At 34.6% G+C, this 17,361-nt stretch overlaps 3 protein-coding genes across 4 annotated transcripts; 1 reads left to right on the top strand and 2 right to left on the bottom strand.

Moving 5' to 3' along the window:
- Positions 1–182: 182 nt before the first annotated feature.
- On the bottom strand, positions 183–1,690 carry LOC123867479 (lipase 3-like). Its single transcript, XM_045909524.1, has one exon. The coding sequence runs from the start codon at positions 1,571–1,573 to the stop codon at positions 338–340; it is 1,236 nt and encodes a 411-aa protein (XP_045765480.1). The 5' UTR covers positions 1,574–1,690; the 3' UTR covers positions 183–337.
- Positions 1,691–8,322: 6,632 nt separating this feature from the next.
- On the top strand, positions 8,323–15,764 carry LOC123867768 (molybdenum cofactor sulfurase). Of its 2 annotated transcripts, none has more exons than XR_006796498.1 (7): positions 8,323–8,695; positions 9,375–10,206; positions 10,756–11,050; positions 11,285–11,930; positions 12,385–12,824; positions 13,444–15,025; positions 15,056–15,764. XR_006796498.1 is itself a non-coding variant. In XM_045910015.1 (7 exons), the coding sequence occupies exons 2-7, from the start codon at positions 8,623–8,625 to the stop codon at positions 13,663–13,665; spliced, it is 2,508 nt and encodes an 835-aa protein (XP_045765971.1). In that variant the 5' UTR covers positions 8,365–8,382; positions 8,612–8,622; the 3' UTR covers positions 13,666–15,764. The 2 variants fall into 2 exon arrangements, 1 of the variants encoding a protein (XP_045765971.1); XM_045910015.1 differs by having other exon boundaries at positions 8,365–8,382; positions 8,612–8,695; positions 13,444–15,764.
- LOC123867790 (migration and invasion enhancer 1) lies at positions 13,903–16,644 on the bottom strand. Its single transcript, XM_045910058.1, has 3 exons — positions 16,470–16,644; positions 16,299–16,396; positions 13,903–15,913 (listed from the first exon to the last, which is right to left on the bottom strand). The coding sequence occupies exons 1-3, from the start codon at positions 16,517–16,519 to the stop codon at positions 15,750–15,752; spliced, it is 312 nt and encodes a 103-aa protein (XP_045766014.1). The 5' UTR covers positions 16,520–16,644; the 3' UTR covers positions 13,903–15,749.
- Positions 16,645–17,361: the final 717 nt, after the last annotated feature.

The following is a 17,361-nucleotide window of genomic DNA, read 5'->3' on the forward strand; positions in this document are numbered from 1 at the left end:
GGCTTATGGTATTTTGATTGCGACGATGGCAGTATCATCCTCACAGGTTTATATAAAATTATCAATCGGTCGCAATTAATATACCATGAGCCTACGTTGTCGTATTAGTTTCCAAATTGCGAAAAACCAAATTAAATTTGAATTTCGCGGACAGGCCCGTCTCATGCCCCTTAATTTAAGTAACGTAACAAACAGCCTTTCTATTTTTATCTACATTAAATTTAACCTGAAACAAAAAATAAATTATTTATATTTAATATCACGATTATTGTATGTGTTTTACACACAGCACTAGGTTATCACTTATCACTATCTTTTTCTTTGTAGGTACACAGCTTTATTTTTTTCTCAAGCCTTCCAAGATATTCAGTACAGGTTTGTTGATAACGGAATTTACGCGTGCACCATACACAAATTCAAGGTGTGTAAACTGTAGAGATCCATTAATATGAACTGACTTCGCTACGGAGTTAAGTTTTCTTTTAAGTATTGATACATCTTCAACATCACTGAACCAATCCACTTCACTACTAACCAAAGTTACTGGCGCACTGACTAATGAAACATCGTACACAGGCGGAAACGTAGAAGAATACACCTCAAGGTTTTTCGATACGCCATAATCGTAACGTTGAAATCTTTGAGTCGAGTACCCTTGGATAAAATGCAAAAATACTTTTGATGAAGTCCCTGCCGGTATGTGAGAAGTTATGACGGGTAGTTTTTCTGGAAGTAAGTTACTGAGTTTTTGAAGGCCAAAGTTCACAAATAATTCCAATTCACACAGCATTCTGACGGGTGAAAGAGTGTCACATACTGAAGCGTGGTACAAGTTCAACTTCTCATTAAACGGAAAAGCTTCGTACACTTGTTGCGTTTCAGCAATCCATGTCAGTATGTTTAAACTTTTAGAAAAAAAATCTATCAATGGGTACTTCGTATGTTTCAACCAAGCTACAGGTGCTAGTAAAATAGCGTGATTAATTTTCTTATTAAACTCAGGACGCATACTGCACATCACAAAAAACGTTGTCGATCCTTGTGAAAACCCAACATATGAAACTTTAGAATAACGCGTTTCAGAAAGTATGTAGTTCACTGTAGCCGGTAGGTCATACGATCCAATTTCCTCGTAACTGAAATCCCAAAACAGTTTTTGAGAAATGTTTTTGATATGTTCTTTGCAATACCTGTTGCCTCTCGCATTGAAAAGCCAAACGTCAAATCCAGCATCTGCTAACTGATATGCTAGAGAATGTTTGGGCCCCAAAACGAGCCAAGAGTCCGAACTATCTCCAATACCATGAACTAATAACACAGGAGATCCTTTTCGGGGTATACGAAATATGTTGAGCTTGTATCCATCTTCAGTAACCACAACATGTTTCTCCGAAGAATAGTTGTAACTTTGTAAAAGCTGCAAGGAATCCAAAAATATACTGTCACTGTATCCACTAGATTGTGTAACGGTTTTAAATTTACTAAAACAGGTCGCAGTGTTTATGTTGAAAATAAAAAATAATATACAAAGTAGTTCGTAAGAAAGATCCATGATATTATTATAAGAGCACATATCACAAGCAACCGGAATCACGAAGCCAAAGCTAATGGAACCACGCGGCCAAAGTCAATGACACGTTAATAAAATAAAATTTAATAAAAAAAACTGGTTATTACTTACAATGTAGTATATTAGACATAATTATTTTTGATAGCTAGTCAACTCGCCCCAGCTTCGCACGGGGGCCGGCCTACCCGTTATATAGATAAAAAATACAAATGTGTTTTAAGTACCACATTTTAGAATAGATACCCCTAAATCTTCCTCGTCAAATGTGCTGAATGATAATGAAACCCGTATTCAATTGCACTGAAAGTTCAGGTAAGTACCAATGTTATTTTACAGAAATCTGATGGATGGACGGAGACAAACGGAACCCAATTATAAGATCACTTTGTTGTCTGTCTGTCTGTCTGTCCGTCTGCCCGTCTGTCGTGTCTGTCAAGAAAACCTATGGTTACTTCCCGTTGACCTAGAATCATGAAATTTGGCAGGTAGGTACCTCTAGGTCTCATAACACAAGTACTAAAGGAAAAAAATCAGAAGAAAAAGAATTATAATGTACTCTTACCTATTTCAATTTTCAAAGGAAGATAACTATTCCTAGTTGGGTATCATATGAAAGGGCTTTACCTGTACATTCTGAAACAGATTTTTATTTCTTTTTATGCATAATAGTTTTTGATTTATCATGCAAAATGTCGGAAAAATAACCGAGTACGGAACCGTCGGTGCGCGAGTTTGATTCGCACTTGGCCGGTTTTTTTACCCTTATTATTATATTATTACCAGACACAATATACCTAGGTACTAGGTTTATGAATGCACCTGCCTATTCGAAGAGTTACCAAGAAAAGCTACAAACACACGACCAACAAAGAAACATTTATTATATTAATGATAATAATATAATAATAATTAAGTAAGTAGGTAGTATTACCAAATAAGAAGATTCAATGTCAATAGTGATTTCAAGATCAGACAGTTAAAACCAGTTCAGTTCAAAAAATTGTTGAATTAATTTTTATCCAATGTTCGATTTAAAACCAAACGACCAAGACTAGGCCTTGTGCAGAAGCTAATAAATGCTTATACATTAATTTGCTTCCTATATTCATTGCCAACCTGTACGCTACTAATTTTGTAAGGTTTCCGATAAAAAATGATTTAAAGCCATATAATTATTACCTACTTACTTATAACATTTATCGTGCTATAAATCATAAACACGGTGATAGTGATAGTGTAGTTATTAAAACATCGGTTTCATATTTGGAAGGATCGGGGTTCGATTCCGGGTACAATTTAATTCCTGGGTTTAATTTTTTGAACTATATCTATACGATTTAGGTACCTACATCACTTTGGCTAATAATTTCTCTTCGGAGATATTGTTGGCTATGGCTGATGAACTGGCAGGGGGGGAGGTTTCTCCGCGTGTCCCTCTGACTAGCAGAGGGCACAGTGGACGAAGCGTAGGATGGGACGCGGGCGACGTGCGCGTCCCAGAGTCGGGGGACGCACTTCGTTGGTGCGTCCCGGAGGTACGGTGTTGGGGACCGAACGGGTCCCCGGTGGAGGGTCTGCCTCGGCAGACGTCGCTGGCTGGGTCGCGGTTGTTTGCTTCGGCGTTCCCTTGACCCAGTCGCCAGGCGACGCGCGGCAGCGCCGCTGGGGTTTAGTGGGTATTCCGGTCGCCTCTCGGCCGGCGAGTCCCACATACCCTCCCTCAGCTGGCTGGCTGCCTCACGGCTGGCTGGCTAGCTTCCGGGGGGATGCGTAAAAGCATTCGCCAGCGTCAACAAAAAAAAAGGTACCTAAATCACTTGCTTTAACGGTGAAGGAAAACATCGTGAGGAAACCTGCATGCCTGAGACTGTTCTCCATACTGTACCAAAGGTTTGTGAAGTCTGCTAATTCACACATCTTGTGCAACGTAGTGAACTATGACCTAAACATTTTTCATTCCAAGAAGAGACCCGTGTTTACTAGTGGGCTGACGATCGACTGAGATGATAATGGATGATAATGATGATAATAGAAATGTTAAATAAACTTAAACAGCACTAAAACCCAACTAATACCCGCGAATTGCCGGTAGATAGCGAAAAATATAGTAAAAAACTGACTTTCCGTCGCTTGGTGTATTTGAACATTGCACTATATTTTTATTCATGAACTCAATTTTTTTTCTCTTTCATTTGATATCCTATTCTATACAATAGCAAAAAAAAATTTTTGACACCCTCACTTTTACATATAGCCTATGTCAACCGGACCATAATAACGTGTTGATTGACACTTCATTCATCAAAATCGGCCCAGTAATTTAGGTGCTATGGTGGAACACGCAGAACCTGATACAAACATACATACATACATAGATACGTAAATAGATACATATATACATACATTATATACATATACTGCTATAAACCCTTCCTTTTGGTTTTGCCGTAGTCGGGTAAAAAAGGCAGAGAGTTCTTTGCTAATTGACAAACTTACATAATGTAGTCTACTGTGTATGATATACTCAAACTACCAGATGATTTGGATATGGAAAATGGAAATCCTCGGTCCAAAAAATCGGAGAGGCGTAAAAAGTTAACCGATATTTTTCACCTTTCGCCCGAAGCACTTTGTAAATAGTTTGGCAAACTATTACAGCGTCACTGCGTTTTGTTATACGGTTCACTGAAAGAGGTGGTAATTGTTTTCCTAGTGTAAAAAAGCTTTAAAACATGAAAAATTAAGCGGGGTCTATAATATTATGTACTAGAGGATGCCCGCGGCTTCGCCCGCGTGGAGTTTGGTTTTTGAAATCCTGTAGGAACTCTTTGATTTTCCGGGATAAAAAGTAGCCTATGTCCTTCCCCGGGATGTATGCCAAGTCTGTGCCAAATTTCATTAAAATCGGTTCAGCGGTTGGGCCGTGAAAACGTAACAGACAGACAGACACACTTTCGTATTTATAATATTTGTATAGATGTAGAGTACGTGGCTCTCATTTGAATGCTAATCAATCAAACTTTATAGGTATCTACCTATATTCAGATGTTCTAGATGTCTGTGGTTTTCCAGATTTCCGTTAAAATATTCAGTTTCAGTAAATATTTATGTCCAGGAATCGTCCAGTTAGAGTTTTATTAAGTACTAGATGATGCCCGCGACTTCGCCCGCGTGGATTTAGGTTTTTGAAATCCCTTGGGAACTCTTTGATTTTCCAGGATAAAAGTAGTCTATGTGCTAATCCAGGATAGCCAAATCCGTCCAGTAGTTTTTGCGTGAAGGAGTAACAAACATACACACACACACACACACACACACATACAAACTTTCGCCTTTATAATATTAATAATAAGTGTGAAGTGTGATAATTTGTTCTGAATATAAATTAAAGAGCATGTAAGTACGCCCGTGCAGTTTTTTAGGGTTCGTAGTCAACAAGGAACTCTTATTGTTTCGCCATGTCTGTTCATCCATCCGTGGTTTTGCTCAAAGTGTCTGAGATCTGAACAGATTGACAGTTTTTTTTTTCTGTTTTCAATATTATGAGAGGTTCAAGTGTTCAAAGAATAAAGTGGAAAATAAAAAGCCCAAAATGCCTGAAAATCTCAGATGTTTTCCCACAAATGTATTGAAAAACGTCGTGTCACTCCATGTGATACACGGCCGGTTATTATATGAACTACCTACCTTAGTGATATCAATTATTTACCTATAGGTAGCTCTCTATAGGTAGGTAAATAATGGCAAATTCGCCACTTACGAGCAATTGTATTGAAATATATCCAGATCTTCAAAATATCGAAGTGTTTTATTACATAAGTAGGTCAGCATAATACAGGTAAGTTATCAATTTTTAATTTTTCTTTTACTTATTTGTACAAAGAAAGTTGTAAAAAAAGAAAGAAAAAGTGGATACGGAAGCACTCTACAAGAGATCTCTACCAGTGACCCTTGGCAGTGTGAGAGGTTGTAAAGGGAGTACAAATATGAGTAGGTATATGTATATTTTACACGAGTCCCTGGAGCAAATTATTATTTGTTTGGCAAACTGTTATTGCACCACTGCACTTTGGCGCACGCCTCGCCGGTTCTGCATCGTTGTTAATTGATTTTTAAAATTCAATTAACTACAAAAATATTATATCCTCATGGTGTCACATTTATTTATTGATGCAGTGTGTTCATTTTGGAAAGGAAAACTATACTTATTTAATATTTTTAGGGTTACTACCTCATAATGAACCAAAGTTGGATCTTCTGAGCGGATTTTGAAAATTCTTCAACTGGTAGTTTCAACAATACTTTCAAGATTCATGATAAGATGGTTAAGTATAAATAGGCTATACTTAAATACTTTTTACTCGAAGCAGTGCAGTCGAACTTGCAGGGTTCCGAATAAGCTATAAGATTTCTTCTGGCGTATCACACATGTATATGATAATTATATCGTCAAAACAATAATTTCTTGTGGAGTCCACGGGTGACCGGAAATCTGGCAGTTACCTAGGTCACCTAGGTTACCTAGGTTAGTCTGGCCATTCAACGAGGTAACGCAGCCAGCGTTCTGGGCACCCTGCTTTGTTACAGTGATTTTGATGATATTTATTTTTAATATTTGTGAAAATCTGTATAATATCCACGTGACAATTGGATACTTAATTTAAACTTTGAGTTTCCACTACAGTATCTAATATTTTATTCACGCGCCATCGTGCTTCGTATAACACGACATACCTAATACGCTTCAGTGTAATCTCGTTAATATCTCGCAACATCTCATACGATTTACGTCCGAAATTAATCTCGTACCTAAAATATCGACGAGATTTTGCAAAAACGAGATTGCATTAGCTAGTTGTTTGTATGCAAAAGGCGCAACTACCTACCAACATTACCTACAGTAGAATTGATTCTAATCTCGTTTGCAAGGCGTTTGGTTGTGAGAACTGAGAGGTCATCAAAATGAGTTAGGTAGATACCTAGGTACGTCTCGTTTCAAGAACAAGACAAACAATAAACCAGAATGGGTAAATATTTTACGTTGTTTATAAACATTTGATTCAATTATTGTACCAGATCAATCATCTCATTATCTTTGGGTGACACGGGAAGAGACCATTAACTAATTATGCTAGAAACCTCCAATATCTGAGTTCAAAGTCTTATATGAATCATTAGTGCATTGATCAAGCATATAAAATAGACTGAAACTGGAGCTACCGCGATGAAAATAACTTGGTCAACTGCTGTTTAGGTACTGAAGCATATATCTACCTAAGTATCGGTAATTATGTACCTACTACATAGGTAGGGCATCAGCTAGTACAAAATAAAGCTGATATTACAAGCATTTACCTGCAATAAAATAGAAGAGCAAGTGCCCTCCATCGTGAACGTCAATTCACTTAAAGGAGTCGATCGCGCTCGCTTGGTACTAAAAGCTACTAAAAGCACTCCATAAAAGCAATAATTAAATTGGCGTAACACAATTTAGTAAGGCGATGCTAGCCTAGGTATCTAAGACTGGCCCTATGCATTAGATAATATGTAGGTATAGCGCTGAGTTAAAATTTACATAATTAAGTAAGTAATTTTAACTAAAATTAAAAGGGCATTTCGATACAAGCTTGAAAGTTGAAACAAAAATATAATCAGCGACTAGCGTGATGCGACCGAAACTGCAAGGCAGCGTGTCACATGTAGTGCGCACGTACGCGTGTAGAATTTGTAATATTAGGAGTAGTCATGTAGGTCGATGTAGCAAGTTTACATGGCAGAGCGCAGCGACGAAACGCGACTTCAGGAGCTAGAGCACCTAGAGGCGTATCCAACTTCATCTTTGTACCTACCTAGGTACCTGCAACAGCTGCCTAATACATTACCTACTGTGTGCCTTGACTTTGCCCATTTGAAATAGAATAATACTAGCCAATTATTTCGACAATTTACCTAATGATGATTATGGACATTGTGCGCTTGTAGCATTCTACCACTCTTAAAAAATTAGGCTTCACAAAGTAGGTAACTAGGTACACATTGAAAAATAGTAGATAGCTAAGTAATCATAATAATATTATTATGTAAGTACCTACTTATACTTTAACTTTGCTAACTGGCTAATAGATGCAGCCTAAATTGCAGGTCCCTATAAATAATTTAAATCTTCAAAATATTATAATTATAGCTCTAATGATAGAATGCTAGTATCTAGAGCCGCGCATTACTTAAAAAAAAGCAAACATTTTGCAGACTAGTTTATGGTTGCCACTTTTAGGGATTTCTCCCTATTTTAGGGCGAAATCAACATTAAACAAAAGGAATAGGGTAGCAGTTAGCAATTAACAAGATTAGCAATTAGCTAGATTGATTACTAATTAAATAGGTATAATTATTTGAAAATGGGAAAAAAATTATTATCTATGACAGTTTGGTCATAATAACTAATTCATTTTTCGTTTTTTAAAATACATAATTATAACGCAAGATTAAGATTATTTATAAATGTTAAAATAATATTAAAGACTTGAAATAATGTTTTCTTTAGAATAATAATAAGTAGGTAAGCATCCAGGTGGCTGGATGAGGAAGGCTGAGGACCGGGTGTGGTGGCGCTCTATAGTGAAGGCCTATGTCCAACTGTGGATGACCACAGGCTAATGATGATGATGATGATGCACCCAAAATCAGGGTATTTCGAAAATAGAAACTAGAGCAAAATGAAATTCGTAAGTGGAAACACTGTTACAAACGTCAAATTAAAATGACATCTATTTGACAACGTGCAAATGGCTAGGTAACACGAAAATTCAATTGTAGTTGTTTATAAATTGGAATAATTACGTTTAGTGTGTTTGTTCAGTTGCTGGCTTGTTACATTGCATATTATATTCGCTATGTGTGGTTTCTCCTCATTATCTGTTAACAACTACTTTATGCTCAAGGCTAAATTTAAGTAACAGTCGTTACCGTTTCATCATCAAACATTATGTATTGTATCAAAGAAAATAGCAACGGGATCAACGTTAATTGTGTTTTATACAAAACGAGTAAACATGTCCGTACTGAGCAGCGTAATCGACAATCAACGTATGCAAAATATAAGAAATGAATTTGGAAGACTTGGTGGTGAGTTTTGTATAAGTTTTCACTTAAATTCAATTAATTATGCATTTTTTATAAACCTAATCTGATTTAAATTAAGGGCAGCTGTGACATTTTTTTTTTTTATTTAAAGGTTTACTAGCGATTTAACATTTATGCTAAATAACTATAATAATTGATTTTTCCATCGTGCTCAACTATGTTAAATCATTTAAAAGTAAACGCTGCATGCAAATTCCGTACAAATACCAAGTTACAAAGAGGAAATTAATTAAAGTAAATATTCCATAAAAATGGGTCTGTATGGCTAACTATAGTAATAAATGTAAACTTTTTTACAATACAACATTATTTAAACAAGGTGTACACCTACTCAATATGCACAATTATTTTTTTTATACCAAGGACTTATTAATATAGGTATTAGTATTTATTAGTACTTAGTTAAAATTATTATTATAGTAAAAGTGTGTCTGTTTCCATCAAAATTCCAATTTTGATGGAATTTGGTACAGAGATAACTTGCTAACCAGAGATGGGCATAGACTATACGTTATTTTTATCCTGAAAATCAATGAGTTCCTAGGATTTAAAAAAAAAAATCTTTGCGGAGGTAGTCACAAACATCATCTAGTTTAATTATTATACTGCTTAGCATAAAAAACTTGGGGCCTGTTTCACAACTGCTTATAAACTTTTTCAGACAAATGCTACTTAGAAAATGCAGGAACAGCATTATATCCACAGACACTCTTGACAAAAATAAATGACGATCTCCAAAGAAATGTCTACTTCAACCCACATTCAGACAAACATACAAAAGACTGTATAGAACAAATAAGATGTACTGTTTTGAACCATTTCAATACAGATCAATCAACATACAGTTTGATATTCACATCTGGCACAACACAGGCCCTAAAACTGGTACTTGAGTCATTCCAATTCCACAGTGAAGATGAAGACGAAAATGATAAAGCCAATGGTTCTTTTATTTATCTGAGAGACAATCATACCTCTGTGATTGGTTTGCGTGAGTTAGCTAAAGCGAAGAATGCAGATATCATCCATATATCACATGATGACTTTCTGAATGCCTTGAAGCCCTGTGAAAATCCCAAAATCCATCATTCCGAGACAGAAAAAAAGAAAAGTAATGCACTGTTAGCATACTCAGCACAGAGCAATTTTAATGGCTATAAGTATCCAATAGACTGTGTGCAGGAAATTCAAAATGGTTGTCTCAATGGTTATTTGAAGAAACAGTTGTGTGAAGTTATCTGTAATTGGTATGTTTTGTTGGACGCAGCATCATTTGTGGCTACGAGTAAACTTGATTTGTCAGTCACCCAACCTGATTTTGTGTGCTTTTCATTTTACAAAATATTTGGATTCCCATCTGGATTGGGAGCATTGCTAGTTAAGAACTCTAGTATGGATGTCCTAAAGGAAAAAAAATACTTTGGTGGTGGTACAGTGGATATTGTTCTCAGCAGTGAAGACTTTCATGTCAAAAGAAAGGCTTTTTACGAAAGGTAAAAGTTCCCTAACTGTTACAAAAGAACTAATTATCATATTAGGCATAACATTAACATGCCTACTAAATTATTATAAAATTTTACTTACTTAATTACTTTCAAAAGAAGTAACTACATAAAACTTTCAAATTAAAAAAAAATACTTTTAGTAGGTAGGTAGGACTTTTTTCAGATTTACAAAATGGAGCAGAGTTGGAACGTTTTTTTTTAAACAAACTCAAATTAAGCCTTTACTTTGCATACCTACTAATAAGGCAGACTGTGGCATACTCCTTGAGTCTCCTTTTTTATTTTCAACAATCGACTTATTCTGGCTTTGCATAAGTAGCTTATTAAATTTTTTGTAAAGATCTCTAATTTTTTGAAAATAAAATGTAGCACTCAAGAATAATGTAGCTTGAAGGTGAAAGAATTTTCAGAGTCGGTTCAGCAGTTCCAGAGATTACTTCCTACGAACAAACTTAAAAACTACCTCTATAATATCAGTACAGATATATCAATTTCAACCATAATGTAAATTTTTTCATTATTGCTTTTCTATTTCAGGTTTGAAGATGGAACTTTACCATTTTTATCCATCATTGCGCTTAAACATTGCTTTAGTGTAATGTCATGCTTAATACCCAAAGTAATAAACAATGATATAATGGAAACATTATCGCACCATACTTTTTATTTAGCTAAAGATCTATATAAGCAACTTTGTGAACTTGAACACTCAAATGGTACCAAGGCAGCTGTCTTGTATATGGATTCTGATTTTACTGATATCAAGAGACAAGGAGGTATTGTTACATTTAATCTGATAAGGGAAGATGGAACATACATAGGATATGCAGAGGTGAGTTAACTGATAAAAAATATGTAAGTAAGTATAGTTAAACAAAAACGATTTGAGTAAGATCTTGTTTTAAGACTTTTGAGACTTATCTTTTGCAAGTACTTAACAATAATTTTTGATGTCATTCATCTTCTTTGCAACGTTTTTTACAAATTTTAAAATAAATTAAGTTTAATTTCATTAAAAAATATACTTAGTTAAATGTTCATTAATCTTGGAACAATTTATTCTCAGTTTCAGCACATGGCAGACCTGTTTAACATTAGTTTAAGAACTGGATGCTTTTGCAATTCAGGATCATGTCAAAGACATTTAAATATTACAAATAAAGAAATGAAGAGCATGCACAAAGCTGGTCATAAATGTGGAGATGAAGTGGACTTAGTAAATGGCAGGCCCACTGGAGCTGTGAGAGTCTCATTCGGGTACCACAATACTTTCAATGACATTGATAAGTTAGTTTCAATGATAACCAAATGTTTCGTGAGACAACAGACTCTTAATAACCAAAAACCAAAGAGACATTTAATAAATCATAATAATAACGAAGTAGAAGTTGTCAAAACAAATACAGCAAAGTTTAAAGAAGAAATACTATCTGTTCTAAATGAAAATAATTTGAGACATACAACCCCTGAAATATTCAATACTGGGTCGAATGCAACTTTGTCTGAAATAGCAATATTTCCAATCAAATCATGTGGTGCTTTTAAAATAAAATCTGATTGGAAAATTGGCCCCAAAGGGTTTGAATATGATAGAGAGTGGATGATTGTCAAGGACAATGGGGTGTGTCTTACGCAAAAACAAAATACGGAAATGTGTATGATTCTGCCTGCTATTGATTTAAAACACAGGCATCTTACATTAAATTTCAAAGGTATGAATTTCTTTTAAATATGTACATGCACTAGAAAAGTGGCTGTTTTTAACTTATTACACAGCTGTTAACAACTTTAACAAGGTTAAGAACTCAAGGTTACATTTTATTACATTAAGGCATTAACTGACCTGCTGGTATTAAAATCATAAAGAAAACTTAATAACATGCAAAATCTCTAGTTTCTAGATACATTAGTTTGAAATACGAGTATATGTGAAACTGAAGTTTTATATGCCAAGAGTAAAACATACTATGATTGTCTCTAAATTAAACTAAAATGACAGGTTAAAATGTATTGCATCTCTTTCTTAAGACTTGCTATAGAAAAAGATAGCGCTTGGTTTTTGACCTGGAGTGTGTATAACCGATTTAGCCACAATGTCAGTCAATTTTTCTTTTTATATATTATCTAGATTTTCATACATTAAACCCTGACTTATTATTTTTTCAGGCTCTGCAATCTCAATACCTCTAGATGTTTCACTTAGTGATAAATACATAGAAAGATCTACTGCTCCATTTTGCCAGAGTAAAGTCTGCACAGACATTGTTAAAGGCTATGATTGTGGAGATGCAGTCGCCGACTGGATATCAAATGCTTTAGGTATCTCTTATTTACGATTGATAAGACAAGCAGATGATGATAAAAGAATCCAAAAGAAAAAAAATGGCGAAGAAAAGAGTCTGCTTTCGTTAAGCAATCAAGCCCAATTCCTCTTAATAAACAAAGCAACAGTTAAATGGTTGAAAAGCAAAATTAAAGATTCAATGTTTATGGATGATTTGAATTCTTTAACCGACAGATTTAGAGGAAATTTAGTTGTTGATACAGCACATGAGCTTATAGAGAGGGAGTGGCAGATGGTGGTTATTGGAAATCATAAATTCAAGGTACTTATAATGCATACATTATGAGGACTCTCCATTTTTAGGGTTCTGTAACTGAAAAGGAAAAACGGAACCCTCATAGGATCACTTTGTTGTCTGTGTGTATGTCTGTCCGTTGGTCGTGTCTGTCAAGAAAATATATAGGGGGTACTTCCCGTTGACCTAGAATCATAAAATTTGGCAGGTAGGTAGGTCTTATAGCACAAATAAATGAATAAATCCGAAAACTTAATTTGTGGTTACATCACAAAAAAAATGTTTCAATTTTCAAAGTACCTACCTACCTACCTAAGATAACTATACCAAGTGGGGTATCATATAAAATGGCTTTACCTCTAATAGTGTGAGATCTGAATCCAAGAAAATTACTGTACAACAATCATTGTACAGTAATTTTCTCCATATTAGGGTAGAGTTCTGATCAGATGCTGTCACTAATGAGTTAACAGCATGTACATGAAAATTCGGTCCATGTTTTCTTGATTCGTATTTTCCCTAATTTTGATCTAATTAAGCGTTGTTACAGTTAAAATAAAACATTACTTATGCTGCATAGTCAACTACCGCTATAAAAGCTGCTGATTTTGAAAACAATTTCTAAAATCTCTTCTTGGATTTGCAGGTAGAGGGCCCATGCTCGCGATGTCAGATGATATGCATAGACCAAAAAACTGGGGAAAAGACAGTTGAACCATTGAGGACTATCTCCGAAGAATTTGGCGGTAAAATGCGATTCGGCATATACTTGAGCTATCTAGGACCCGTGAATGGGTGCAAGGATTTTATTTTGCATACTAATTCTCAAGTGTTGCCTTATTTAAGCGATGATAATATTAGCAGATAAATTTTAGCACGTTATTAAGCTTTTGTAGTAGGTACAGTTCGTTTCTTGTTAAAAGACCGTTAACACTGTACCTGCGCAGTAGGCGACATCGATCGAAATGAGAGGCGCCGGGCGATTGCTGGCTCGTGATTGGCTCATTAATCAACACTTTATTATATTTATTATATATAATATATAGTATGTATACCAAGTATGTCAATACGCTGACATCCGCTCCGTCGTCCAGCGTTCTTTTTATCGGAAACCAACTGTACATATGAAATGTTCCTAAATAATGGCTGTTTCCATATTATTATTTAGTATTTACTAAAGTCCTTATAACTAGGTAACTAAATGATCGCGCGTTCTTGTACGACTTAGCAATATGGCATCAATGTATTGCACCATTAGCTCAAATATTTATGACGCGCGATTGGAGCGCCTCTCCTACGCTCCATGGTGTCAAGAATGCCTTCACACAATTTCCTAGCTGTATACATGTTTGGTATTAATTATGATCAAGTATTCAGGATGATTGTACATTGAAGCAGAGAGATGTGGACTAATAATGTGTGCATTTCAACCAAGATCATCAGCTATCAACAAATAATTTGTGGCCTACGAACTCCACTTTTGTGTACAGACTACAGACATCTTAAAACTAAGATAATTTTGATTAATAATGGTTTATTACTACATTCAATATATGCTGCTAATGCATAATTTAATCAAAAGGTTTGGCAATTCTAATGAGATTAAAAATTTTAAGTAAATATATAACCAGAAACCCCATCTTGTTACCTCAAGATCCATTTAAGATAAAAGTTTATTTTAATTAATTTTAATTAACTGATAAAACATATTCTACCATAAGACAATGTTATTATTCGCTTCCACTTTACAGCATCATTTGATATTTAAGACTGATATGGTATTCATGAGTCTCCACTGAAATTATCTTTAACTAAATGATTCCCATAATTTTGTCTGTGTGTAATAAGATTTTTAACAATATTTTATAATATTGTAATCTATTTACAAGCTTGAAATATTAGGTGTGTGGTTTTATTTTTATCTTTGGATTTTTAAATGTTATGGTGATTTATTACATACATATACACTGTTGCAGTTGTAAATTGAATAATTAATATAATATGTTATTAGTAATGGGGTAATATTATTTTGAACATCAAGTTTATTTGTTTGTTAAAATGAGTAGGTAAATATGGTAAGCCACTTTTGATATTTCACAAAAGTTCCAACTTGCTTTGGCAGCCACATTGTCTTAAAAAAACCGGCCAAGTGCGAGTCAGACTCACGCACCGAGGGTTCTGTACTACAGAAGTAAAACGGTAAGAATCATTTTTGTCATCATTTCTGTGTCATGTGTTTGGTGATATCATTTTTGAAGACCGCAAAATAACTTTGTAAAGGTTTATTGTTAATATCAAAAAACCTGATTCATTTTTCTGTAAAATATACATAAACTTCTATTGTAGATAATTATTTCAGTCAGTAACTACTAATTTTTTTTAACATTTGGCAAGATAAATCAAAAACTATAATGCATAAAAATCTATTTTACAATGTACAGGTAAAGCCCTTTCATAATGATACCACACTTGTTACAGTTATATTAGGTACTTTGAAAATACTCCTTTGTTCATAAACACATTTTTGTGACCACAAATTCACGGTTTTCAGATACTTTTCCTTTACTTGTGCTACAAGATCTACCCACCTGCTAAATTTCATGATTCTAGGTCAATGGGATGTACCCTGCAGGTTTTCTTGACTGACGGACATACAACAAAGTAAATAATAAATAAAGTGATCCTATAAGGGTTTTTGAGTATGGAACACTAAAAAAATTGAATTCTATAAGTAATATTATCATAGATGGTTTATTACAGGCCTAAAACACCATTAAGTAGCTATTACCATTGTATATTCTTAACCAACTGAAGAGCAGCACCATACGGTTGTTTGATATTTTTTCAACCCATACATTTTAGCAACTGTCAAAAGTGGCTTAGTAAAATACCTATACTTAAGTAGTTAATTCTTTACATTTTTAAGTTAATGGTGTAATATTTTATTAAATGTTATGATAAAGCACAGTTGACTGGTTGTTGTCCTTTTATCTCCCTTGGCTCAGCACCATTTGCCACATCTTGAATTACTTCTGCCACTTCCATATAATCTGGTAATGCCATTGTTTGTAGTTTGGAATAAATAAGTTTATCGTTTACTACTACTTCAAATGAACCTGAAAATATACAAACAATATTATATAACATAACTAGCTGATGCCCGCGACTTCGTTCGCGTGGATGTAGGTTTTTTAAAAATGCCGTGGGAACTCTTTGATTTTCCGGGATAATAGTAGCCTGTGTGTAAATTTCAGCCAAATTCGTTCAGTAGGTAGTTTTTGCGTGAAGGAGTAACAAACATACACACAAACTTGCACCTTTATGATATTAGTGTGAAGTGTGATACAAGGGTACCTATCTACCTCAATAAAACTTTTACTTATCACAAGATGGACAGTTGATAGAGAGGAGTGGCAAAGTGGTGGCGCTAATTGAGGAAGATCTTTAATGTAGGTGCAGTGGACGACCATAATCTGAAAATAATGAACACATTGCACCTACCTTGTCGACCTTTATTACAAACAATTGTGGCTTCAGGGCTAATATTTTTAATTGTTTGGGCTAGTGCTAAACAATGACCTCCATAGTCGCATACTTTACTGAAAAAATATTACTAGTTTAATTTTTCGTAATCTCGAGGAAAAAAGTTTCATGATTTCCGAAAATTACTACCAATATTCGATCTCGACTTTAGGTTTCTGATGTAAATTTTCAACAGACATTCTAAACACTATTTTAATAATAAAATATTTCTTTCGTTCGGAGTTTCGAATTAATCTTGTTTACAGCATCTTAATGAAACAATATATCGCTTTTCTTACGGTCGGTAGTGTGGAAAATGTTTAAAATTAAAAATGTCAAAAACAGCTGATTCGAGAGTTACATCACTATCGGCACCATGACCGGCACAGACCAGGAATCCGACTGTCGGTTCGCATTGCTCACTCACTATTGGCTACAATGCTACAATACAATTTTTCAGCCAATCACAAGAATTGCGATTGTCATAATGATTGAACTTGATCAGGATTTCCGGAATCGACTTTCTAGTAGACCACATATATATGCCAGACGAGAGAAAAGAAAGACCACATACAGTAAATACGGGTAACATTGATTTAATAGCGAGGGTTTTGTGTTAAGTTTTGTGGAATAAGGTCCTAAATAATTTATAATACAAATGAAAAAATAAATGGTAATTAATACTTAAACATTTTTTGAATCAGAATTTGCGTTTTTTCAAAATATTATTTTACCAGGTTACCGCACAATACTATACTATATATACGGTATAGTTAATGCTATTGTACAATAATTAAACATCAAACAATTAACATATTTATTGCATTAATTGTTGAATGTATAAATGAAGAATGCCCTATATCTTATTTTAATATCAGTTTTTGCCATAGAGATAGTATAAAAAAAAAAAAGATTCCGACGAATTGAGAACCTCCTCCTTTTTTGGAAGTCGGTTAAAAAAACTAGTATGTCTATGGTTTTTGCAGTATATATAATAATTTTCGTGCCATTATTCCCATTGAGCCATTGACTCACGCGTTTG

This window comes from Maniola jurtina, chromosome 8 (assembly GCF_905333055.1).
Source record: "Maniola jurtina chromosome 8, ilManJurt1.1, whole genome shotgun sequence".
NCBI classification, from domain to species: Eukaryota; Metazoa; Arthropoda; class Insecta; order Lepidoptera; family Nymphalidae; genus Maniola; species Maniola jurtina.